Genomic DNA, 26,172 nt, shown 5'->3' with positions numbered 1-26,172 from the left:
AAACATAACATATACTAAAAAAGTTTAAAGAAATTACTGAGAAGGGAAATCATTTGGATAACACTGTAGGGAAATCCTAAATCACAAAAATTCAGGTTGTACCTCCTCAATAACAGATTGTTATTGTTGGGGTACATCGTTAATGACTTCAAGGGGAAACACCGTTTCATCCTTGACTGTATAATATCAATTTAGTAGTAAGTGGTTCACTCCAGTTTGACTAACAATAAAATAAAACCTGCTACCATTGTCCTTAGTGATGATACACTGTATTGTCCTTAATGATACACTGTATAGCCCAAATGTTTAGCAATTGAAGTTATCAATCCCCATTGACAATATTACCAAATCCAGTGTTTGAAATACTTTGTACCTTGGGTCTTTTTCCTTGCACGATTCATAACTGTGAACTGTAATCATCGACCAGTTGTGTTTGGCATTATAGAACTAGAACAGCCCGTTTCGAAACCAGAACGGCCCGTTCTGGTTACACTATTAGTTTGTCAATTTTGCATCTAAAACGACCTGTTCCAAGTGTAAAATTAACACCCCAAAAGTGCAACCAGAATGAGCCATTCTGGTTTCAGAACAGGTCATTCTAGTTTCAGACCGGACTGTTCTAGTTTTAGGTGTATTCAAGAAATTTGACATCCACCTATGCATCTACGTGACAGTTAATTCCGTTTAAATAATTTGAACGAAAGTCTGACATTGTACTAATTTAAATTATTAGGGACCAAATTGAAACAAAAAATTAGAGTAAAATTAAATTGAAACAAACAAATATTATAAGGAAACAAATTAGTATTTTAACTAATACATTATTTATGGCTATTACGAATAAATTCAAACTCCGATAAAAGGTATGTGTTGTCCCTTTTATGTACCTATTAATTGATTATTTTGTTTATCTCCTTTGTGGCTTCCAAAATCTTTTCTCTTACCATCTTTTGTATATTTTAAAATCACTAACAGCTATGCGAATTAGCCAATGTGAGTGAAACTGTCAAAATGAGTGAACTTGATTCACCCCCTAAGTTGACCCCAAAATGATGAACTAACTTATCATAAGTTGATTAATTATACAAGTTAACTCAATTAAAAAATAAAGTAAAACCATTCTTTTGATACACAATTTGAAACTTTATGTTTATTTTTTAACAATTCCGCCCCCCCCCCCTTTTGTTACTTTATAAAAGCTGATTTTTTTTATTGTATCCTAATAAAATTAAACATCTTAAATCACTTTTTAACCAACTTATCCAAACAAAATTTCATTTTGATTATAATCAATTATAAAAATAATCTAGTATTCATATAACAAATTAAAATAATCTAATTTTCACAACTTTTTTAAACACCCTAATATTTAATATTGTAATGTGAATTATAGTCAAGTGCACTACTTATATATATATATATATATATATATATATATATATATATACTCAAACTCATTGGATAAGTTAAAATGATTTTGTCAATTTATATTCTTGATAGTATAATCAAAAGGTACAACCCGATGAAAATAGACGATTTAGATATATTACAGCAATGCACCCTTCACATTGTATTACCTTGCTGCGTCGTTTTAAATTGAAGGGTCAGAGGAAGAGATGAATTAATTGGGCAGGCGATACGTATAAGGGAAGTCATTTGCATCCTTTAACATAAAGCTAATTTACAACTAAGAAAACTAAATTTCAAAAAAGAAATATAATACAAGAAACCAAAAAATTATAAAATAAATGAAAAAAAACAGATTATACTATACAAATTGAGGAAGAAGAAACCAATGAAGATAAACGCCGCCTATACAAGATCATGCAGTTTCAACTTTCAAGTTGGACAATGAACAAGGGTGCCAATTATAGCCAAGCTCCCCAACCCGGAAACATTTGACACAATCGCTCGGGATCAATTGCATCTTGGATGAGTTGTTGTACCTGCAAGTAAAGTACCACAATTATTTTTTTCATGGGATAATTTTGAACATGTACATTTAGATTTCACTTCATCTTCGTATCACCAATGATAAAAGTTGCCAGTTGGTATTTACAATATTTTGGCATTTGAAGAACATTATTCTCCAGTACGATGGATGTATCAGTTTGGTATGAATGTCCGACTAGTCAAATATGAACGCGCAATGTGCATTACATGCAAGACCCTTAAAGCTAAACATCGCTCATTTTAACTAGTTTAGGTTCTAACTTCCAATTGTACTATTTGCATTACTAAAAAAAATGCATATCCAACCCCCTTTATCAGCTAAAATATTGAATGAAGATGAAAATGAAAAAAAAAAAGAACAAATCTTTTTTAGTCATTTGAAAGAGATAACGAAACAAAATACCTGCCCATGGATGCTTCGCATTTCGCCATCTTCATACCCATCTAGCTTTTGCTTGACACGTAAAAGTGCACGTGCAGCATCCTTATTTCCTTGGTAATCATTTTGTGGTTCCTCCAAACTTGTATCCAAATCATCATCCATTTCCTGTGGAGAAAAAGAAGAAATGTCACACTGCAAGTAAATTATGTAATGCAACTAACATATTTACAGCCAGACTAAAATCTACCACCAGCAACATTATTGAGAACAAAAAGAATACCCACGGTCATTATAGAGGAATTTGTAGAGGTTTTCAGTTCTATTATATAGCTTATTTCCACAATTCATGATAAGTGCTAATTTCTGCTAGTCACCGAACCCTCCTCATACTATAAGACGCTGGACATTTATTAGTTAAAAAAAAGAAAATAACATAAGGGTTTAAACTCTAAAGTACCTTTTGACGCTGCAAAGCTTTCAGAGGAGATAAAGCCCACTTATAAAGAGGATCGTGGATAAAAACCTGTAGAGGACACTCGTTTGTTATGAAGAGAATGTAGAGATGGAAGTTTAATTCATACTACATAAAACTGAGTAAAGTATGATTACTTCTACAATCGTCAATAATGCTTCTTTGTTTGTCCGCATAACAGAGAGTGTTTCCTCACAACATCTTCGGAAAACCCCCTCTACTCCAGTTACACCCATTCCATCAATTATGTCCCTTGTAAGCCTAAATGGAACCTGCCAGCAGTTACAGATGATATCAGCAATTCAGATGAAGTAATGAAATGAGCGCATGACTAAGGACTAACAAGTACATACCCTTTCTGGGGTCTTAAGCATCAAACCTTGTTCAAAAGCAACACCAAGATCTATGTGAACAACCTCTGCAGTGGCCTGATCAATTAAAATATTCATCGAATGTCGATCTCCAAGACCAACAATATAACCAACCTGAGAATATGAATCAACTAATAAATATACTACCAAGGATTGTGATATATTGATGTAGATGACATTTTGGTGACATTCCAGATAGAAAATACTTCAAATTAAAAACTATTTTAAAGAAAATAGAAATCAAATATAATGGTGGAATTGGATCACGTGATGGACAACATATGAAGGGTTAGTTCAGAAGTCAGTAGCAGGTTACACTATCACAATGGTAGATTTTGCTTTCAAAATTGAGAAAAAAAAAATATAAAACCTTCAAACAGGCGCACTTGAGAGGGATTTAATTTTAATTTGAATTAATCCTTCTATTTGTGTGTTAGTGTTGAGTGGGCATCTCCAATTTTACTTGAACAAAGACCATCAATTCTTCAGTTAAGATACCTTCAAAAATATAACGTCAAGGCAGACATGAATGGAAAAGTATAATGCTCTTACCATAGAACTAGCAGCAACACTTCGGGTATAAGCAAGTCTCTTTTCAAACCACTCAGCTGGCTGTAAAAATCTCTCCAAGAAAAAGTAATGCATAACAGGCCTGCACGAATATATGATTAAGCAATGAAGTTGATTATGTGTTCTTGGTCCTTCAAAAGATAAGTATAGGAAAGACACCTGAAATTATTGCAAACTTGTTGGAATGCTTTGCGCTTGTCCCTCTCCTATCAAGAAAACATTGCACGAATTACTACGATGTTAGACAAAAAGGTGTAATATATATTGAAACTTTATTATATATTTATGCCGTGTCAATCTCTATCCTCAGTTTTTTTGTATTGCATTCACTTTTTTCAATGCTTAGTGTAATAGTTGAATAAGTAAAGTGATAGTGAAGTATTTGAAAATGAATCTCACTTAATGCATATCAGCATATGTACTAAAAGTCTAAAACATTACCAAAGTAACAGCTTCACCAAATTCAATATAAACTAAAATTGTAGCATAATTCATTCTATTTTGTTGATGATGATCTCATTAATCATTTGCTTTAAAGATTAATTAGAAATATTTTGGGAAAATAGAGTGCACAAAACATTGAATAGTCCAAATTCTAAGAGATATTTTACAATTTTTAGTTGTAGAAATGCTGATACACACATTTTCTTAACATTTCTACATGGTATCAGTACTATAAAGCTTTTTCTTTTCCCCTGATTCTTTTTCATTTCACACACAAACAGTAACCTCATGAACAGTAACTGCAACCACTGTGCTGCTGTTTGCTGCTTCACTGTGCCTCCATTTACTGGTGTGACCCTCCAATCAGAAGGCCTGCCTCCAGAGACCAGTTCTGTCTAAGTACCTCTGCCGTCTGCCACCTCATATGCCACATTCCAGCAGGTACTGTTCATGGGCCCGTCCAAAACGTTTTTTGCATGTTCAACTTGTGCCCACTTGTTGATACTCTTTTCTTTGGCCTTCCACCATTCCGGCAACCCTTCCCATCTAATTTTTGTTTTTTGCTACTATTTCATGGTGACTTCAAGTTCAAGGTCTGATTCCAGATCTGTAGTAACTTTTACCATGGTTCCAATGATTCCGTACTAAAAATTGATCAATTGATCAGGACAACCAACTATAGCACTTAGGCTGCAGCTGTCCAGTTGTGGTTCCATGGCTAAGGTTGTCCAACTCACTTGACCATCCAAGCCAAGGATGTCCCTGCCTTCATTGGTAGAAAGATGATGCTTCCTTGTGTAGTATTCTATGGTTTTCTCTAGCTCCCAACCTCCAGCCCCAATTTCAGGCTTATTCATCTTATTATAATGTCTTGGAGATCCCATATTGATTAGTAAGATGGTGATATTGGTGTTAATTAGTGAGGAGCAATCTGTACTTTAGAAACCAATTTTGTATGGTTAAGTTAGGCTACAATTATACTTTATTAAGATGGTATCAAAGTTAATCATAGCAAATATTGTTAGGCCTATCAGGCCACCCACTACCATCAAACTGTTATTGAATCACCTGTAGATGTTAAGTTTTACAAACTTCACACTTGAAATGTCTAGTCTTCGACTTAGCATGAGGTGTGTGTTGAAGATTCTACATCAACTATTGAGATGGCCATACTAGTGTTTATAAGTGGAGAACAATTCTCACCTTACAAACCGATTTGTAAGGTTGAGTTAAGCTCCAATTCTATTTTCTTAAGAATAGTAAACAATTTTTCTTTTTCCCCTTCTCCCCCCCCCCCCCCTCTTTAATTCTTTTGATATATAAATTCAGATTGTCATCACTATAGGAAACTATGAAACAAACAATATATTTCCACAAAAAAATTAAGAATCACTTCTATATGATACTCATGTTGGCAAAAGTATATAAATATTATTTCCTTACTGTCACAAAAAACTGTTTCTTCTTTTATTCATAGCAGAAAAATTGCTCTTAAATAGAATACAAATAACTTAATTAAGGAAACCCTAATTTACGATAGACACAGTCTATCCCTATAATTCAGGGTCAATGATCTTGTACAATAAATACAAAAAAATATTCAGCCTATCCTCCTAATTGTGGAATGTAATTAAATCTATACAAAAAAATATTATCTTCAACATATTTCCAGGGATTCTGACACTTACATTTGCCATGTGCTCTCGGCATTTAAGGAATGACCAATCTCCTATTCCATAGCGACCATGGGCACCTCCATTTCTCATGCTGAAATTTAAGAAAGACCGTTAGATATAAATCAGTTCAAGTGCTTTTAACTAACTTGAGCTTTTGGGATATTTGGTTCAAGGCATAATATCAGTCTCTATGACCATGTGGTCTAGAGTTTGATCCATGTTCCCCCATTTATATAAATAAATGTCAAATTTAAAAAATGGGTAGGGTAAATAGTGAAATGTCCATGCTTCAAGGCCAAAGATTTCTTGCTAGAAGGGGCATATGATATAAAACCATTCATGTGCTTTCATGCAGTAGTTTATGCTTTTGGGATAGTTGGTTCATCATAAGAATTTGCTTTAAAGTTGAATAAAACAAGAAATTGTGCAGTAAAATGTCTTTCTTTGACTGACCTCCCTATAAGGTATTCGCCGAGAGGAAGAGTTCCATTAACCCACTCAAGAACACCAGCACTCGGTGTAAAAGGAACAACCTGTTTCATAAAAAAGTGAAAATTTTCAACCATTTTAGGAATTTAATCTCTTTTTTCCATAGCTGCAAAACTATTACACTCACAACCTTAGCTGAAAAACAAAGTCATTGTTCTCCACCAAAAGTAATTTTAGTAATATGAGGAGCGTTAGGAATACACTCTTCAACACTCCCTCAATCATTGGTCAAAATTTATTAAGAATTACAAAATCACAAGTGAGACTTATTAAATAAATGGGACCCACAAAATTGTAATTTCCCATTAAATTTTCAGCTAATAGAAGACTGTTCAAAATAATACGTTAAAAGGTGTATTGTTAACATTTGTCTTGGTAGTATTACATATAAGTTAACACTGGTATGCTAGTAGGAGTGTACAACAAACAACTCGATGAACAATTCTAAGAGCCATGAGTAATGTAAAACTAACGAAACCCTCATCTTCACTTTCCTTATCCCACACTGCTGAGCAAGAAATTACCCTAAAACTATTTACTGATAACTTATTTTTTTGATTTTGATGACAGTTACAGTTCACCAGCCAATCACTAGCACCAAAGACCAAGAACTTAGCAGAATATACCTTGTAGGTGCGTACTCCTAGCCTTCTTTTCCATGTATCTTGATGGTTCCTCAGGAATGTGTTAACCAAACCAAAGAATTGTTCCATTACCTGTCAAGAACTCAACAGTTTAATTTAACCATCAAAGTAAGCAATACATACACGGGAAAGTTAAGATCCCATAAGACATGCAAATTCTCTTGTAGAAAAATGTGAAAATCTCAAAGGAAGAGATAACATATCTTTTGCTATGTGACTAATATATACCAAAGGGATTAACTTTGATGGGCCACAACAGTTAGGTAGCTATATGGGTATAATCAGTTTCCTAAAATAGGATATACCAAACATAAATGTAAAATATATAAATTGTCAACTTTAGATGATAATTTAATTTAGATTTAAATAGAGTATGGTCCCTATAGTTTACCTAGACTTGGGTTTTGGTTTCAATACATTAAAAGTTTGGTTTAGTCCCTATAAATTTTTAAAAACTACGGTTTTAATCCCTACTATAAGCAATATGCCAAAACACTTCCCCTTTGAAGTCAAATCATTAGGACAGTTGTATCATATACCACCACGATCAAAACCTGAACAGAAAATTATATATGGAGACCAGAAACTAATATTTTGAAGTATACAGACCAAAATAAAAATTTAGGTAAACTATATGGACCAAAAATGTATTTAAACCTTTAATTTAATATTGCAATTAACAGAAAAGTAGTGTTATAAAACATATATTTTTCAAATAAGCTTGAGATGTGATTTTTTTTTCTTCTAAAGATGGACAAATAAATAATTCAGCAGAACTTCAGCAATAGATGCCAAGATGTAAAAGCATAAGCTGTCAGAATTCATACAGCATCCTGTCTTAGATCATCATTTCCAGATTTTGCAAGTTGCCGATATCTGTGGCCATCAGAACCCAAGCATTCAACCACTTTCGGGGCATTTATACCATTCATTATCCTGCACATCAAATCAACATAAAGTGGATTGAAGCATCAAATATTGCATCCTAAAAGAAATTTGTCTCACTGAATGCTATAAATGACTGAGACATACATAACTGAATCGGCTAATCCTTTGAAGTATGGAAAAGTGCCTTCATGATACTGACAACTATGATCGACTGAAATTGTAGCTGTCACTACAGGTACCTGAATGACCAAAGTAAATGCAAATGAAACAGTTTAGCACAAAAAAAGTTCAACAAAAAGAAGACATAACAAGTTTAGTTCACCTAATGTTGACAACATATGTACAATGCTTAAACAAATATTTACAATCAAAATTTAAAAGGAAATGTATAAACTGCCAGACAAAATCTGCCAAAGAAAAATCAATATAAGTAAATATCTTCTGCACTCTGCAGTATTAGCACATGAATATCTATATCTATATTATCTAGACACTTTTGACAAGTTTCACTTGGAAATTAATGATTAAAGAAAAATTAATGAAATTTTAATGCATTGAAGAGGATCAGAGATGAAAATGCATGACATTCAATTATTGCTAAGCAATATAAAGTGTCATTGGAAAGTTGTGATTAAAGAACGATTGATGAAAATTTAATGCATTGAAGGGAAAGTGAATAATATAAACAAGACAAATTGGTATTAAAATTTTTTAGAATACATTTTAAAACAAAGAAATTAAGAAAATAAATAAATAATTTAATTTTCAACATTTGAGACTCTGAAAAGTCAATGCTGGTGAGGAAACTTCTCTATTGACAGCCTTCAACAAGCAATGTGGAGATCTTAAAAACCGAGCATAAGCAATGTGTTGTGATTCAGGAATTGTGTGTATTGTTGTACACACACCTATCTTATTTATAGAGTGAATACAATAAATGATAGAGATACTAATCTCTTATATTATGGAAACTAATCTAATCATATCCCTAATTGATAGTGAGGATAATAACCATAATATATGTATCCACAATATCTGTAATATATTCACAATATCTGTAACACAATGAAAGGTTAAGACTGCTGTGATAATTTTGAGAAGTGTCACGTATTAAAGGGGAATCTTTGAAATTGATGGTGGAGGAAAAAAGAATGGAAATTCTTTGATTGAAGAGAAATTGATGATGAAAATTGTTAAATAATATCAACCTTCAGCAATCAAGGTAAAGAATCTAGTTGATTGAGGGGAAGGGCTAACAGAAAATGACGTGATTCAAGCAAGCAAGTGTCATTATCATGTCTTATTTGTCATCTTTATTTGTCTTCTTTTATCAACTTACAATTTGAAGTTTTTAAACACTCATGGTGTGTTTGGACAAAGAACTTGAAATTCTAGGAATTTGAATTACTTTGATTTCAATTTTTATCATTCTTTGATTTTTGCCATGGGTAAAATTGATTTAATATATATATATATATATATTGTGATTTTAAGATGAAATTATAAAAATAAAAATAGCCAATTTTTAAATATCTAAGTTTTAAAAGTTAATATTAGACAATATTTAAGAATTTTAATTTTTTTTTATTATTTAATAATTACAAATATTATTGATATTTATATGTTGAATTTTTTGAAAAAATATGAAGAATTTCAAAAAAAATTTTGGAAGAATTTGAAATTTTTCTATTTTAAGAAATTTGTGAAATGCTTGGATTTCAAACTTTTTGTAATTTCATTTAAATTTTGTATCCAAACACTCTTAGATTTGCCCCAATCCAAAAATCTCAGCAATTCAGCTTTTTAGGCAACACGTGTTATCATGACGTGATTTACATAACAAAGTAACTAGTTCTAAATGTAATAGTACTCACCAGAATATTATACACGTCTCAATCTGCATATTTTTTTGTTATCACCATCTATTAAATCCAATTAATATTTGCTTTGACATAATATTTATACTTTGCTATATATTGTGCAAATGTTTTAATCCTACAATACAAGTCTACTAAATTATGGTCGCAACATTCTATTATTTTTCATATGTTCCAACTTATTTTTATACAAAAATTAGAATATTTGTTTTTTTGGGAATTTTGTTGTTGACAAACAAGACAGCAATGACATGATATAAAATTATAAATAGAGTTTTCATCAAAATTTTCTAAAATTGATAATTGTGTACTTTGTGTAAATATTACATACATTAACTGCTGATATAATTTTCAATAATTGTATATGCATCTCATGTGTGTACTGCTCATGACAAAGACATCCATAACCAGCATTAGAAGAAATGACATTAGAATGTTACCATACTATAAAATATTATTCGAAATATCACCATTTAGTCAAGCAAAGACTATAGCTATTCTTTTTTCACACTGCCCAGTCCTCAAAGGTTGTCCCCCAAAACCACCATTCAGTCATTGCATCAACCTGAAAGCTTCAATACCAAGAAATTTAGCAAGCCACTTACAAGTTCTAGCACTGGGAGGTTACGCAGGTCCCTTGGTAGTGTAACCTTTTTATTGGTATCCTGCATAAATAATCCAATCAGAAGGCAGTGAAAAATAAAGTTTTTCAGAATACTTGGCAAGCCAATGATAGAAATATCTTCAAATAAATTCATGGTTATGCGAAAGAATGGATATGAATATATAAAAACATGTCACCTCTCTCTTTGTTTCCATCTCAGCAAGTCTGACATAAATCTCCACCATTTGTTTCATCTACGTATGTTACACAAACAGTTTGAAGGTAATTGATTGATAATTGGAACCACCAACAAAGAAGAAAATATAAAACAAGAAGAGTGACGTTACTTGTCGTATGATAGCTCCATGATAAGAGGACAACTCATTCAGAAGGTTTTCTGCTGCAAGTTTTTTGTCCATATCAACCACAAATGAACTTCTACTACGCTGTTTGTCCTTGATACGGTCTCCGTTTGCCAGTGCCAGGAGCTATATAGAAAATAGATATTAAAAGATTGACAAGAAAAAAAAATTCATGATGAAAAAGCATATGGCCAGACAGAATAAGGTTGGTTTATATTTTCCCTTAATAATAAATATAGAATCACAAATTTTACTTTTGAAAATAATAATAATAATAAAAATCATTTGGCATGCTAAACGTTGCCAGATAGCAGATAAAGGTACAACTTACTTGAAGTATTGTATGGTATGGATGATCAATGGCCATTTTCTTCACAAGTGAAACTAATGCAAACTGCATCATTCATAATCATATTAAACAAGAGGATAAATGTGCAACAGTTAATGCATATAATGCTGGTGAAGCCAGACCTGGAAATTGAGTTGTCCCTGACCATCCTTTGAGCTACCCATTCTAGAGGCAATTTGGTATACTAAAGGTATAAATTTGAAAGATTGGACCTACAAACGGATTCAAATGCAATCAACATAGAAAACCCACAAAAACAATTTTAAGATAAGGGCAAATATCATACAAATCAGGCGGATTGATTTCCAAAGCTTTACTATATACCTCATCAATTGTGCTCAGCATGTTATTTACAATATCTTTTTGTGAAGAAAGACTGAACCACAAAGAAACAATTCGAAACACCTGAAAGCAAAAGACTCGTTAGGGGAAATCATATTACCAGGCAATAAATTGGCTCCATTGTGTATGAGCATGAATCTATTAGGAAAGGAAGCTCCCATGTTAAAATTCTGGAGGATCTTGCCACGTAAAAATTGTCTTGATCTCTCCACAGACATTTAATGGGAGAGCCCTATCAAAATTTGTGAATATTTACAAAAAGAGAGACTTGAAACCAGTACAAGTGTTTTTAAAATTTGCCTTTATGGCCTAACTTAACCTGCAAAACTAACTTAAGACTTATAAGACTGCATTGGTCATATCTCAAGTCAACATGGGATCTCTAAAACACACTCCCTCATGACCAACATTGGACATTGAAGCCTAGACATATGCAGGTGGCCAAATAACAACAACCCCTCATACCTAGGAATAAACATCTAGTGTGTGAACATATACAGGTGGTCCAATGATGGGTCTATGATAGATTTTGATACCATCTTAGGATTTGGGCCTAAACCGCAAGTTGTTTGATTCAACTTCACAAAACTGACTTATAAGGTAAGGATTGTTTTAGCCTTATAAGTGTGTGAATGATGTACTTAGCTTAACATGTCAATCATTGTAATTCAATTAGTTTGACAACTGTCTACTGACAATTGTCACTAGCACTAGTCTGTTAGTTCTGTTGTAACTAACTTCATTGTATAAATACCCGAGTCTCCCAAGTCTGTTAGTTTGAGCAAGCAGAGTCTCCCAAGTCAAGAGGCTTTGATACCGACTTGAAGTAACTGAACAACTAAATATTATCTCTCTAATAATCTCTGTACCGGGAGATTACAAAAAGAATATTGGCCGTCTAATTAATTCTAATTTAGAAATTACAGGCAAAGTATGCTGATTTTCTGTCCTAATTATAATGAAAACAGGGAAACTAACAGGAAATAATTCTGAAATGAGTTTGTACAGAATCAAAAAATTAGGAAATAAAAATCCCATGCTACAACAGATAGAGATAGACATAGTTGTCACATGATAAGATCACGTGAAACTTTAACATGTGAGGATGATCCATTCCTCAATTTGTTAGTAGTGAAGGAAAATAAGAGCAATTACATACCACTCTCACATCATACTTGTCGCCTATGACTAAACAACGTTTATATCCCTCGAGTGCCAGGCTAAGAAAATTGTCACGGTCATCCTGATATTTTGAAAAGCAGGAAAAATGAATTATATTTACCACATATTATAGACACAGGGTTGGGATAAGAATAAGGAAAAGTGGAGTTTGTTTATCAATTTGAAACAGTTAAGCCTTCTACAGAAAATGAGGGATTTAATGTAAAAATTCACAAGTGAAGTTTATTTATCAATATAAAAAAAGCGGGGATTATTTATCAATTTTAAAAGGTTAAATCTATTTATCAAACCTTGCGATTTAGTTGCACATAGAATCACGCAAAATTCCTTCCTAACTCATTAAACAAAATAAATACCTGTAATTTTTGTGCTTCTTCCTTGTCCATTGCTACTTGCTTTTGCAGTTCTTGGATTTTCATTGAGTAGTCAGTTTTCTCCATCTAAATTATATACTATGGGTTAGAGCACCAGAGAATGTAGCAATAAAAAAGAAAACATTTTAACTACCTTTGTGGAACTCCGTAACCTTTTTATAAGTGCTTCCAACTCCACAGTCTGCAGAATTAACAATACAATGACCATATAAGTAATAGCATTTAACATACATGAGAATTAAATTTGTGAATTTCCTAAGATTAGCTCCCAGCCTATTAATTGATATTTCATTGTTAAATCCCAATAGTTCAACATGTTGAAAGCAACGAGCAAAGGCATAAAAGATGAGCTGAAACCATGTTTTACTACACCACGGGATAGGTTTATACATATGCTCAATTCATTCAATACACATGATTAGGAAATATTTTTTCCCTTCAATAAGATATTATCCATAATTGCTAAATATCATTATATTATTCTCAACAGCCACCCTCAAGCCAAAGTGTATAAAACATATGCACCCCAGCTTGTTACATATATAGCTAACCCTTGGTAGTAGAGATACCTCCAAACTCAATCTTCTCTCATACAAAGTGACAGTCAGCCTCAATATGTTTGGTCCTCTCATGAAAAATAAAATTGGATGCAATATGTAAGGTAGCTTGATTATCACATATCAGTGTCATTTGCTTAGAGTCATCAAATTGGAGTTTCTTTGAGTAACTATTTTAGCTATATAAGCTCACATGTCACTAAATAGTAAAATGTATTATTGATAAAATTTAGTAAAATAAATTATTGATAAAATTGAGTGAATGTATCAGGGAGGTACAAGCTATATATATAGAGACCAGTCTCAACAAAGTAGATAACAATCCTAACAAACTAACCAACATGATGAGCTGGCAAATCTTAACAGAAAAACATACTATCTTAAGCTAAGTCAATACAGCTGATAACAAAAACATTTATTATCCTATTCCCTAATACACCCCCCACAAGCTCAAGGGGGATGAAACATAGTAGATGGGTCAACCACATTGATCTTAGACCATAGAAACAGAAACCTCCTTGGTGACAAAGCCTTGGTTAGAACATCTGCATATTGATAATGAGCAGGTATATGTGAAACAACAAGAGCTTTACTTAGCACCTTTTCTCGAACAAAAAAGATGTCAAGTTCCATATGCTTGGATCTTGAGTGTAAAACTGAAATGTGAGAAAAAGCTACTGTGCTCTGAGTATTACAGAGCACTGTAGGAACATTAAATTTGATTTTCAATTCCTTTAGAAGAGATTGAATCCACAAAACCTTTGTTACAGCTTGAGCTAAGGCTATATACTCAACTTCAGTACTTGACCTTGCAACGAGCAATTGCTTCTTGGACCACCAAGACACCAAGTTAGGTCCAAGATAACTGCAGGCTGCTGAACTGGACCTCCTATCGTTAGGATCAACTTCCCAATCAGCATCAGTAAAAGTAATAAGATTGAAAGAAGTAGTAGAAGCAGTAGGTGTGAACAACAATCCATGTCCAATAGTCCCTTTGAGATACCTAAGTATCCTTTTAACAAATTTTCAATGCTCCTCCATTGGAGAACACATAAAATGACTCACTTTATTGACACTAAAAGCAATCTATGGCCGTGTAATTGTGGCACATTGCAAAGTACCAACTACTGACATATACAAAGTTGGATCATCAAACAAGGTACCTTCCTTAGCAAGTTGTTGACCACCAACCATAGGAACAGATATGCCCTTAGAGTCTTCCATCAAGGAATGCATTGTTGATGTCAAGCTATCGAATAGGCCACTAAAAAGAGACTGCAAGAGAAAGAACAATCTTGATTGTGACAGGTTTAACTACTAGAGAGAAGGTTTCAAAAAAATCAAGGCCATAGTGCTGATGAAAGCCCTTGGCAACAAGTCTGGCCTTGTATTTATTAATAGAGCCATCAGGATTTTCTTTAATTATGAAAACCCATCTACATCCAATGGGTTTTCTTCCAGAGGGTAACTCAACTACCCACCATGTATTGTTGTCATGTAAAACTTTGATTTCAGCTTGCATAGCAGTAAACCAATTAGGGTTAGTGAGGGCAACTTTAACTATTTTTGGTTCAGCATTGAAGAGCAAGAGTGTAGGATTGATTCTAGGTTTGATAATCCGTTTTTTGGATCGAGTAGTCATGGGATGAACATTAAATGGTCTGGCAGAGGATAGAGACGAAGCGGATACAGTTGTAGTAGGAGATGGGTGCTGAGAAACTGGGAGCTGGGATGAAATTGAAGGATTAGCAAGGGTATCAACAAATGCAGGAGCAGTGCCAAAGGATGAAAAGGTTGAAGGTGCAGGTGCAAATTCATAGTTGAGAGGACTGGGATCTAAAGAACCTGAGCTTGAGGAAAAATCAGGCTGAACTGATGCAAAGGAAGGTGGATTGTGAGAGCAAACAAGAGAGGGAATTGTAGACACTAAGGTTGCAGGAGTAGGGATGTCTGATTTCGTAGGGAAAAGATCATTATAGGGAAATTTGCCTTCATTGAATACAACATCCTTACTGATGTAAATTCTTCCAGACTTACGTAAACATTTATAACCTTTATGACTAGGAGAGTAACCCAAAAATATACACTCCTCTGATCTAGGTTGAATTTTGTGTTGATTATAAGGTCTAAGTAGCAGAAAACAGGAGTAGCCAAAATGCCAAATATTTTCAAAAACTTGTAATCAGGATCCTTATGGTGAATCAACTTGTAAGGTGATTAATGACCAACTGAAGAAGAGGATAACCTATTAATTAGGTAGGTAGCAGTCAAGAAGGCATGATCCCAGAATTTCAATGGTAATGAAGCATGATGTATCATGGCTAAACCAAGCTCAACCACATGTCTGTGTCTCCTCTCAACCATGTCATTTTGTTGATGAGCATAGGGACAAATAAACCTGTGAATAATACCATGTTGTAAAAAATAAGTTAAAGGACAAAATTCACCACCACCATCAGTTTGAACTGATTTCAAAGGAGCCTGGAATTGTTCTTTTGCTAGAGCTTTAAAATTCAAAACATGAGAAAATACATCTGATTTTCTACGAAGATAAATCCACATACATCGAGTACATGCATCAACACACGTTAAGAAGTACAAATAGCCACAACTAGATTCTAATGATGTAGGTCCCCATACATCTAGAAAAACGAGTTCAAGCGGTTTAGAATAAACTGTAGATGAAATTTGAGAAGAAATTCTATGAGATTTTGCCATGCAACAAGAATCACAAAAATCAGAAATTTTATTAACAGTAGGAATATGGATATTACAATTTTTAAGGCCTTAGTTAGAGCATCATGATGTGGATGCCCTAACCGCAAGTGCCATTGTTTGTAGATACTAGGAATAGTATTTGTACATTTTTTAGAAAGAAAAATACAAGGTTTAGATAAAACTAAAACTTAATTCATCTTAAGGTCAGCTTTGATTGATTCATTCTTTGCTAAAGATGGGTGAAAGCGATAGAGACCCTCTTCACCAAGTTTTCCTTCAAGAAGAGTCTCGTTCAAATCTAGTGATTTGACAAAGCAAGAATAACGATAGAATACAAAATAGACATTATTGTCTTTAGCAAATTTAGAGACACTTATTAAATTTTTGGTTAAGGTAGGAACAATTAAGAGATCATTTAGGGACAAGACAGTGGAGGAATGAATAAGGGACCTAAACATATTAGAACCAATTGAAGCAATAGATGTACCTTGGTCATTGGCCATGACAATGAGTTCAGCGCTTGTAAATTGAGCACTCTGTAGAAGATGTTGTGGATCAAGACTAGCATGGTGGGAAGCTCTTAAATCATGGATCCAAGCTGTAGCAGTGTTTAAAGTTGGGATGGTACGTTGAGCAGAAGCTGCAGTATCAGGATGAGCTTGCTGGCTAGAAGATGGTGCTGGAAATGTGAACCCAGGTGGTGTGAAGCCAAGATCAGGTAAAGTGGACCCAAAAGGACCGCCCAATGCATAAGTAGGCCACTGACCTGAGCCTGAGAGTCCAAATATGTTGGCAAATCCATAGTAAGGAATAGCTCCAGTGTTGGAAAGAAAAGATGAGCCAAGTCCAAAGTTTGAGGCCCGTAACCACTCTGAGACCCAAGACCCAAAGTGGTGTAAGGGGAAAACATTGGGCAGAAAGGCAGCCCAAAACCACCAAATGACAATCCACTGGAGCGTTGATAACACGTGGAGGCCTCGGGACCTCTTTTATGACATATTTGGCATTGAACAGGGGGACCACGACTTTTGCCACCATGTGCGCCACCACGACCACATCCTCCATCACGATTCTGACCGAAAAAGCCGTTGAATCCACCTTGAGATTCAAACGAAGAATTCTGAAACGTATTTTGCTAAGAATTTGGCATTTGTTGCTGCTGAAATGCCAAATTCACATTTGGAGCTCCACTTGCAACTGGAGCAACTTAAGCAAGATTAATCGTCAAAGGTTCTTGAATCACTGCTATTTTTGCTTGTTCCACTTCTTGAGCGAGAATCATAGTTTCAAGTTCGCCAGGAGAAAGAACATCATCGCGACTGACAAAGGCAGTGATTGTAGAGATCAGTGAATCATATTCAGGCAGAAGACCTCCAATGATACATTCAACATGTTCTCTTGTTGATACAGGACTTCCAATCGAAGCAAGAATTTCAATGGGTAGGACAACGTCAAATGGTAAGATCAAATATGATAAAGGAGTTGGAGTTAGGCATGAGTCTAACATAGCCTCTTCAGTAGTATCATTGGCAATGTCTGTGTCGATTCAACAGTATTGCACTGACATTGATATGTTTGAAGTGTTTGTACATATAGAGAAGCCTTAAGTGGAACATCCAAATATACATATAATTCATTTAGAGGAATAGAAAGTAGATAGACAGGAGGAGGAGGATTTTTTCTGTTGCCATTACAGGACCAGGGTAGTAGGGATACGTGGGTACAAAATTCATAGTAAGCGATTTTGAATGGCAAATTTCAAGAAAAGAAAAGGACATGTCAATGTAGTTCTACAACAAATGACACTAGCTCAGTTCAAAAATACAGCACGTCATAACTAATTGGAAAGATGAATCAAGAAACTCCAAATTTTAGGGATTGTGGAGTAGCTGAGTAAAACACCAAATTTCTCTTCTGTTAACATCTATCTACAGTTCTCTGGTGTTACTGTGCTGTCACAGTTTGTTGTAACAATCGATTAGTGTTAGATTAGCAGTCACACTATAAATAGTTGAGCCTTCTACCCATATAGAATCATTTAGAAAACATATGATTCACATATCATGATTCAAATACCTCTAGATTCGCTTTGATCTCTCATTTACTCTCACTTTTTCTTATTTGATTTCGGTTTTCAACAAAGAATATGGACTCTAATACCAACTTGAGAATAAATTTTGTGAACTTCTTGAAGCCAATTTATATTTACACCATTGCACATTTGAGTCCCTGTATTTAAGGGATTAGATGAATATATAGCAAGTAGTCACAATATCCTTGCATATATATATATATATATATATATATATATATATATATATTACACACACAAATACACAAACAACCAGATCAAGGTGAACAAGGAAATAACAGAATAGCAAATAAGGAAACCTCAACATACATCACCCATAATTCCTATTATCTTATGCTTGTCCTTAGACCATTTATTCAAATCAGTCAATTAGGTACCTTATGCTTTCTTAAACGCATTGCTGCTAGCCATTCATTAGAGTTAAGTCTTTCCTCGTGGCTTTTAAATAGAGCATCAGCATAGTGTGCAAGATGAAAATGAGTCTGACATTGCCTTTTGATGGCATTCTTAGCTGTAGCATTCACATCCTCAGTAATAGAGACTGCAGGTTTCAAATACTTTTCCAAAATTGTTCTTGAGCTGCAGTTTTACACCAAAACAGGGAAAATAACAAGCAAATCAGGCATGAAAAAGGAGCATATTATTAAAACGTTAGACAGAATTAAGTTTTGTCCAATAACTTGCTAGATCTGGTTTCTGCCAGCCACTTCCCAATCAGCCGATATACATCTGAAGCCTCCTGATTAGAGTAATGATTTTCTGATATATACATTGCAAGGTTGATAGCCATCACATTTTGACCTTGAGCACGGAAAAGTTTTGCTTCTTCAAGCTGCAACCCAAAGGTTCATTACTTATATTTGGCAAGGCTGATAACAATAATACAGCTGACTCATTTACGAGTGTTAGAGTAAATGGTGGGATGAGAATTCAGACAAAAGAAGAAATTTAAGAGAAACTGTAATTGATTATTATACAAATGAAAGAATGCAAGGATAAAATTATTTATACTGATCCAATACAATAGCAGTCAGTTATGATTGATATATGACAGCCAACAGCAGTCCTAACTAAAAATCTGAACAGACTAACTATCAACAGAGATGTGTTGGCATCTGTGCAGGTCATGGCCCATGGGCTAGATCCACTAATCACTATATATACAAAAGTGAGCATCATCTAAGCAGGAAGCAGAAGCAAACAAGAAAATGTTAATGCCAACCATATGCAGTTTTCCAAACTAAACAATTCATTACCTTCATTTTTTAGTAATATTTAACATTACACTAGACAACAATTCTATTGCACCAAGCCAATCAATCAGGTCTTATGAAGCACATAGCATAAGAATAAGTTTGAAATGAGAATTTAATGAAGGGGATGTAATATTTTAGGTGAATTAAAACATTAACACAAGCATTTCTTGCTTGGATACCCAATCTAAGAATTTTAAAAATTTATGCAGCATTTCATAGGTGATTTGTTATTAAACCAAGGAACTTCATAGCTGTAGAATTTGAGAAATTGTCTCAACTATTCCTTAAGGGTGCATTCAACCACCCCCCCCCCCCCCCCCTTCTCTCCGCTCTCTGCATTCATCCCTCCTTTTCCAAAGTATTCACTATTCACATCTCTCACTGTATCACTTTATTTCATCATTCATGGAGGCCGACATAGTGGACTCTCTCTCTAAAATCTTTTCTCTTTGATTAATTCATATAAATATAATAATCACAAATTCCTTAAGTTCACATCTTGTTTCAGCTGACGAGTTCCAACATCATTTTGCATTTCTCAAGTTTTAGTTTTTCTATATAATGCCAAGTGCGCACACTGGTTGATCAAATTTCACATAACTCGTGCATTCTCACTTGTTTCTTGTCATTAAAATGAAAATTTGATTTCATTAGGAATTAGAATTACTAAAAAAAAATTTTCAACAAATTAAACTAATTGAATTGCTGCAATTCTATTTTTCTGTTTCAAATTCTCTTGTATTTTATGTTGCTCAATCCAAACACATACTAGGGTTCGGGGAAACAATCCCCAAAAAGAAAACTAAAATCACGTCTAAAAGGATAAAACATGTGTTGCTTGTCATGCTTGAATATTTCAAATTTGTCTTCATTGGCAGATGAAGTTTGATTCACTGGATTCTCTAGAACAGGACTAAAACACAAAATTACTATATCCAGATATGAAAAGACACAAAGTATAGCAGCCCCCTTACCCTTCCAAGCCAATATAAGGATGAGCATTGCCCTTTGGTTTCAACAGAAAGGAGTTTAAACTCATGCAAAGCAGCAGCTGCTTGAGAGAACCTACATCCCTGTAAAATGGAGAATAACATAATAAACATAAATTTGAATCATGGTTTCAAGATAATTATCATGGTCCAACGTCCCTAAAAGCTTAGGTTGTTAGCTAGAGACTCAATAATATTTAATTAAAATGGTAGTGTCACAGATTAAATCTATTGCCACTTAGTAAAGAGGATCTAAATTTATAATACCATGTGAAGTACCAAATATCCTACAAGCTTAAGTAGTTAATTACATGCTAAGGAATGGATTTTTTTTTTTTTTTTTTTTATCTCTAACAATGATGATATACCTTACGAAGTGTGGTTGCAGACTTCAGAAGATGTTGCAGCATACAATCTCTAGAACTTAAAATTTGATGTAGAACTCGTCGAAATGCTATAAATGGTTCTAGCAAATTCATATGTAACTGTGTCCTTTGCAAAATTGAGCACCACTCCATATCTAGCCATGACAACTAGGTGACAATAAAAACAGTGCAAGGCATCAATACTGACGATTCTCTGAATTCTATAATATATTTTACATAGTGAAGAAAAAAAAAGGTTCTGCTATGAAGGGTTCAGGTACACTAAACACCTGGTCAATGGAAGGAATCACAGGCTCAGGAGAAACATTTTGTTTCAGCAGACAAAACTTGGTGCTATTATCTTGACAAGTTCTCCAACGTAAATCCCAAGCCATGCCAAGATGATAAAGCATCTGTTTTGTGATCATAATACAGAAGATAAAAGGAAAAGTGCTGCATAAATTTAATTTAATTATAAAAAAAAATATATATATATATATATATATATATATATACATATATATATATAAGTATAATATATTCATTTAGTCAAAAGCCTCCCAAAGACAGAAATTCTACAATGTTCCAGTGCTAACAAGTAACAAGTTTGTTATAAATTGATGTAACCTCAAATACTCTAGCATTTCTACAAATTATTTCTGTTTGTGACAACCGAAAGAATAAGAAAATGCATAAGAAGCATGATTGCTTCAGGAAGGAAGTTGCTGTAATATGTGTTATAAGATCTAGATATTTTGCAACTAAAACAATACTGAACAAAGTCAAAAACTCATTTGGATTATGATGCTTAATAGGATCAATACAAACCAGACCAACAAAATGCCTTTCTTTAAACAGTGCCATTGGGTGGCAAAATTTGTCACAGAAAATTGAAAAGTGGCATATTCAGGAGTGTGTTATATGAAGATCTATTTTAGACACAGGAACCACTTATTTTGCATGTTAGATGCCAACTTGTTCATGGAAATGGAATAACTTGTTTAGGTCCTTGAGGATGGTGAACAATAGGCACATCCTTCCAATTTGTTGCATTTTCAAACATGCGCTTAAAAGGATTCATTCAACAGGAATCAGGAGGTTCTGATTTTATGGCACACTGGGTTTTCCAGTTCTCTGGTAATTGGTTGGATAGAAATGTGTGCCTTTTATTTTATTTTTCAGTTGTCTTTTATATGACAGCATTGTGCTTTTAGCTTCTATTCAGTGTATAGTCCATGATTGTTTCAAAGATCTGTTACTGACATGTAAAGAGGTTCGACTTCTGACTTGCATTTTTATAGTCACTTTAGCACATTATCTCCTTTGTAATTTAGGAAAATCATCATATTGACATACGAATAACACACATCATCTTGAAACAGGACATCAGGTACAATCAACCCAAGCTAACCATAACAAAAACTCCATAAATTGTAATTCAGCCCATAACATCAGCATTACATATGTGCTTATCTTCCACGGATTTTTCTTTTAATTTATAGATCATTATTACAAGAGATAGAAAATCAATAAGAAACAGAGAATTAAGAGAGAGAGTAGGCAGAGAAGAATTTGTGTATTATTAGAGAAATAACAGTTGTGATATCTGAAGGATATCAGTTACATATATAGGGCTAACAAACCTAACCAACTTGATGAGTTGGCAGTACTAACAGAAAACAGAAAATATACAATATTAGTACAAGAATAATAAAAGTATTTATTATTCTAGTCTCTTCTCTAATACACCCCCCACAAGCTCAAGGGGGATGAAGCATGTCAGACGGATCAGCAACATTGAGCTTGGAGCGCAGAGACAGAAAACGCTTGGGAGACAATGCCTTGGTTAATAGATCTGCATATTGGTGCTGAGAAGGAATATGCGAGACAACAAGAGCTTTGCTGATGACTTTTTCCCGAACAAAGAAGATGTCAAGTTCCATATGCTTAGATCTGGAGTGAAGAACCGGGTTGTGAGATAGTGCAACTGTGCTTTGATTATCACAGAGTACCATAGGAGTGTTGAAACGAATTTTGAGTTCTTGAAGAAGGGACTGAATCCACAAGACTTCAGTGACAGCTTGAGCTAAGGCACGATATTCAGCCTCAGTACTCGATCTGGCAACAAGCAACTGTTTCTTGAACCACCACGACACAAGATTAGGCCCAAGATAAATACAGGCTGCCGAGGTAGAACGTCGATCATTGGGATCAGCAGCCCAATCAGCATCAGTAAAGGCAGTAAGGTTGAAGGAAGAGGAGGACCGAGCAGGCGTGAACACAAGACCATGTTTGAGAGTGCCTTTGAGATATCTTAGAATCCTTTTAACTACCTTCCAGTGTTCTTCCATAGGGGAACACATGAACTGACTTACCTTATTGACACTAAAGGCAATTTCAGGCCGTGTAATGGTTGCATATTGCAGTGCACCAACTACAGACCTATACAAGGTAGGATCATTAAACAGAGTTCCGGTTTTGGCAAGTTGTTGACCTCCAATCATAGGAGTGGAGATGCCCTTAGAGTCTTCCATTTTAACCTTGGTGAGAAGATCAGAAATATATTTATGCTGAGACAACAGTAACCGGCCATTAGAAAGAGACTTGACTTCAATACCCAAGAAGTAGTCAAGTGTGCCAAGATCTTTGAGAGAGAAGGTGGCATGAAGGTGATTAATAAATTGTTGCATTAAGGAGGAGGAATTGCCAGTGAGGATGATATCATCCACATAAATGAGCATGTAGACAATGGCAGAGGGAGTAGAGAAAATAAACAAACTAGGATCACACTTGCTTTTGTGAAACCCAAGCTTGAGCAAAACCGAAGTCAACCTGTCAAACCAGGCACGAGGGGCCTGTTTGAGACCATAAAGGGACTTGTGGAGTTTACAGACAAGATGTTTGCTATTGGGTTCAATAAAGCCAGGCGGCTGAGACATGTAAATGTCTTCCTCAAGCATTCCATTTAGGAATGCATTATTAATGTCAAGTTGGCGAAGTGGCCATTGAAAGGTTACAGCAAGAGAGAGCACAATCCGGATGGTGACAGGCTTGACAACAGGAGAAAAAGTTTCAGAGAAATCAACACCCGGTTGCTGATGGAAACCCTTGGCAACAAGTCGGGCTTTGTACTTGTTGATAGAGCCATCAGGATTTTCTTTAAGACGAAAAACCCACTTACAACCAATGGATTTTCTACCAGGAGGTAAATCAACTAAAGTCCAGGTGTGATTGTCATGTAAGGCCGTGAGTTCAGCTTGCATGGCAGAGAGCCAATGAGGATCCGTGAGAGCAGACTTGACAGTTTTGGGTTCAACATTAGACAGCAAGAGGGTGGGGTTAAGTCGAGGTTGTAGAATGCCATTTTTTGAGCGAGTGATCATGGGATGAATATTAAGAGGAGGAGCAGAGAGTGAAGGTGATGAGGATGAAGCCGGAGGAGAATTTGTAGAACTGTTGTCAGGCATGGAGGGGAGAGAGAAATTGGATTCAGAGGATCCAGAATTGGTGGGAACAGTAGGTGATACAAGGGTAGAGGAAGATGGATTGTGGGAGCAGACAAGGGAGGGAAGTGTGGAGACAGAGGTGGCAGGGATAGAATCAGAAGTTGCGGTAACAAAGAGATCATGATAAGGAAATCTCCCTTCATTGAAGATCACATCCTTGCTGATGTATATACGGCCAGATTTGCTTAAACATTTGTAGCCTTTATGAAGAGGAGAATATCCCAAGAATACACATTCTTCAGACCTAGGTTGAAGCTTGTGTTGATTGTAAGGTCTTAATAAGGGAAAACAAGAGCAACCAAAGACTTTTAGAAATGTATAATCGGGATCCTTGTGATGAATTAGTTTGTAGGGCGACTGAAAACCAACAGAGGAGGAGGGAAGTCTGTTGATTAAGTAGGTAGCAGTTAGAAATGCATGATCCCAAAAGTTTAGTGGTAAGGTCGAATGATGAAGCATGGCTAAGCCAAGTTCAACTATGTGTCGGTGTCGTCGTTCAACAGTTCCATTTTGATGATGTGTATAGGGACAAGTGAGTCTGTGAAGGATGCCTTCTTGTTGGAAGAAGGATATTAAGGCGCGAAATTCACCTCCACCATCTGTTTGAACAGATTTGAGAGGCAGTTGAAATTGTTTCTCAGCCAGGGCTTTAAAATTTTGGAAGTTGGAGAAGACGTCCGACTTTCTACGAAGAAGATAAATCCATACGTATTTGGTGCAAGCATCAACACACGTTAGAAAATACAAATAACCGCAGCTAGATTCTAAAGATGCTGGTCCCCAAACATCAAGAAAAACAAGTTCAAGTGGTTTGGAGTAAATCGTAGTGGAAGGGTGAGAGGGAAGCCTATGAGACTTTGCAATACAGCATGAGTCACAAAAGTCAGAAATTTTATTTACTGTAGGAAGACGAATATTACAAGTTTGTAGAGCTCTAGTTAGGGAATCATGATGAGGATGCCCTAACCGTAAATGCCATTGTTTATATGTATTGGGAACAACAGAATTACATTTTTCAGAAAGGAAAATACACGGGTCAGGTTTAGAAAAGATTAAATTCTGCTCAATGTTAGTATTAGAAGAGGTCTTCGTCGCCAAATGCGGATGAAAGTGATAGAGACCATCTTCACCAAGGTGCCCTTCAAGAAGAGTCTCGTTCAAATCCTGTGATTTGACAAAACATGAATGAGGATGGAAAACGAAGTAGACATTGTTGTCTTTGGCAAATTTTGAAACACTTATAAGATTTTTGGTTAAAGAGGGAACAAGTAATAAGTCTTTGAGAGATAAAATTGTGGAGGGATGCATGGGGGACCGAAACATATTAGAACCTACTGAGGTAATGGAGGTACCTTGGCCATTGGCCATTGCAATGTGCTCGGCACCAGTGAATTGAGCACTCTGCAGGAGATACTGAGGGTCCGGGGTTGCATGATGTGAGGCACCAGAATCTGGAATCCAAGCAGTGGCAGTGTTTAGTGTAGGAGCAGCAGGTGGTGCAGCAGATGCAGATGCAGTACGTGGTCGAGGTGGTGGATTAGCTGGTGCTGTAGGATAAGTGAACCCAGGAGGATGAAAAACAGAGCCAGGAAGGGAGCCACCCAAGGAATAGGGAGACCACGAGGCTGGACCAGGATGGCCAAGCATGTTAACTGTTCCATGATAGGGAACAGCAGAGCCAGGGTGCTGAGACACATACGCATGTTGAGA

The 26,172-nt window shown here is 35.1% G+C and overlaps 1 protein-coding gene across 7 annotated transcripts in view; it reads right to left on the bottom strand.

The window, feature by feature from the left end:
• Positions 1 to 1,462: 1,462 nt before the first annotated feature.
• ATM (Serine/Threonine-kinase ATM-like protein) overlaps positions 1,463 to 26,172 on the bottom strand; it is a 129,208-nt gene continuing 104,498 nt past the window's right edge. For all 7 annotated transcript variants that reach the window (XM_083076654.1, XM_083076657.1, XM_083076656.1 and 4 more), the window contains 26 exons: positions 21,247 to 21,369; positions 20,960 to 21,124; positions 20,577 to 20,675; positions 19,027 to 19,178; positions 18,724 to 18,925; positions 13,113 to 13,160; positions 12,962 to 13,045; positions 12,583 to 12,666; positions 11,406 to 11,486; positions 11,204 to 11,293; positions 11,064 to 11,126; positions 10,718 to 10,858; positions 10,568 to 10,624; positions 10,372 to 10,431; positions 8,034 to 8,128; positions 7,829 to 7,937; positions 6,984 to 7,073; positions 6,322 to 6,401; positions 5,881 to 5,959; positions 3,908 to 3,954; positions 3,731 to 3,830; positions 3,161 to 3,292; positions 2,945 to 3,079; positions 2,793 to 2,858; positions 2,357 to 2,500; positions 1,463 to 1,946 (listed from right to left, as the gene is read on the bottom strand). In XM_083076654.1, the coding sequence (XP_082932780.1) occupies positions 1,869 to 1,946; positions 2,357 to 2,500; positions 2,793 to 2,858; positions 2,945 to 3,079; positions 3,161 to 3,292; positions 3,731 to 3,830; positions 3,908 to 3,954; positions 5,881 to 5,959; positions 6,322 to 6,401; positions 6,984 to 7,073; positions 7,829 to 7,937; positions 8,034 to 8,128; positions 10,372 to 10,431; positions 10,568 to 10,624; positions 10,718 to 10,858; positions 11,064 to 11,126; positions 11,204 to 11,293; positions 11,406 to 11,486; positions 12,583 to 12,666; positions 12,962 to 13,045; positions 13,113 to 13,160; positions 18,724 to 18,925; positions 19,027 to 19,178; positions 20,577 to 20,675; positions 20,960 to 21,124; positions 21,247 to 21,369 (2,604 nt within the window). In that variant the 3' untranslated portion in view covers positions 1,463 to 1,868. The remainder of the gene's footprint in view (positions 1,947 to 2,356; positions 2,501 to 2,792; positions 2,859 to 2,944; positions 3,080 to 3,160; positions 3,293 to 3,730; positions 3,831 to 3,907; positions 3,955 to 5,880; positions 5,960 to 6,321; positions 6,402 to 6,983; positions 7,074 to 7,828; positions 7,938 to 8,033; positions 8,129 to 10,371; positions 10,432 to 10,567; positions 10,625 to 10,717; positions 10,859 to 11,063; positions 11,127 to 11,203; positions 11,294 to 11,405; positions 11,487 to 12,582; positions 12,667 to 12,961; positions 13,046 to 13,112; positions 13,161 to 18,723; positions 18,926 to 19,026; positions 19,179 to 20,576; positions 20,676 to 20,959; positions 21,125 to 21,246; positions 21,370 to 26,172) is intronic.

The sequence above is a fragment of the Cajanus cajan genome, chromosome 6 (genome assembly GCF_000230855.2).
Source record: "Cajanus cajan strain Asha chromosome 6, NIPB_CcT2T_4, whole genome shotgun sequence".
Classification (NCBI taxonomy): Eukaryota; Viridiplantae; Streptophyta; class Magnoliopsida; order Fabales; family Fabaceae; genus Cajanus; species Cajanus cajan.
The sequence above is the reverse complement of the archived record's forward strand: the minus strand, read 5'-3'. Positions and strand labels throughout refer to the sequence as shown.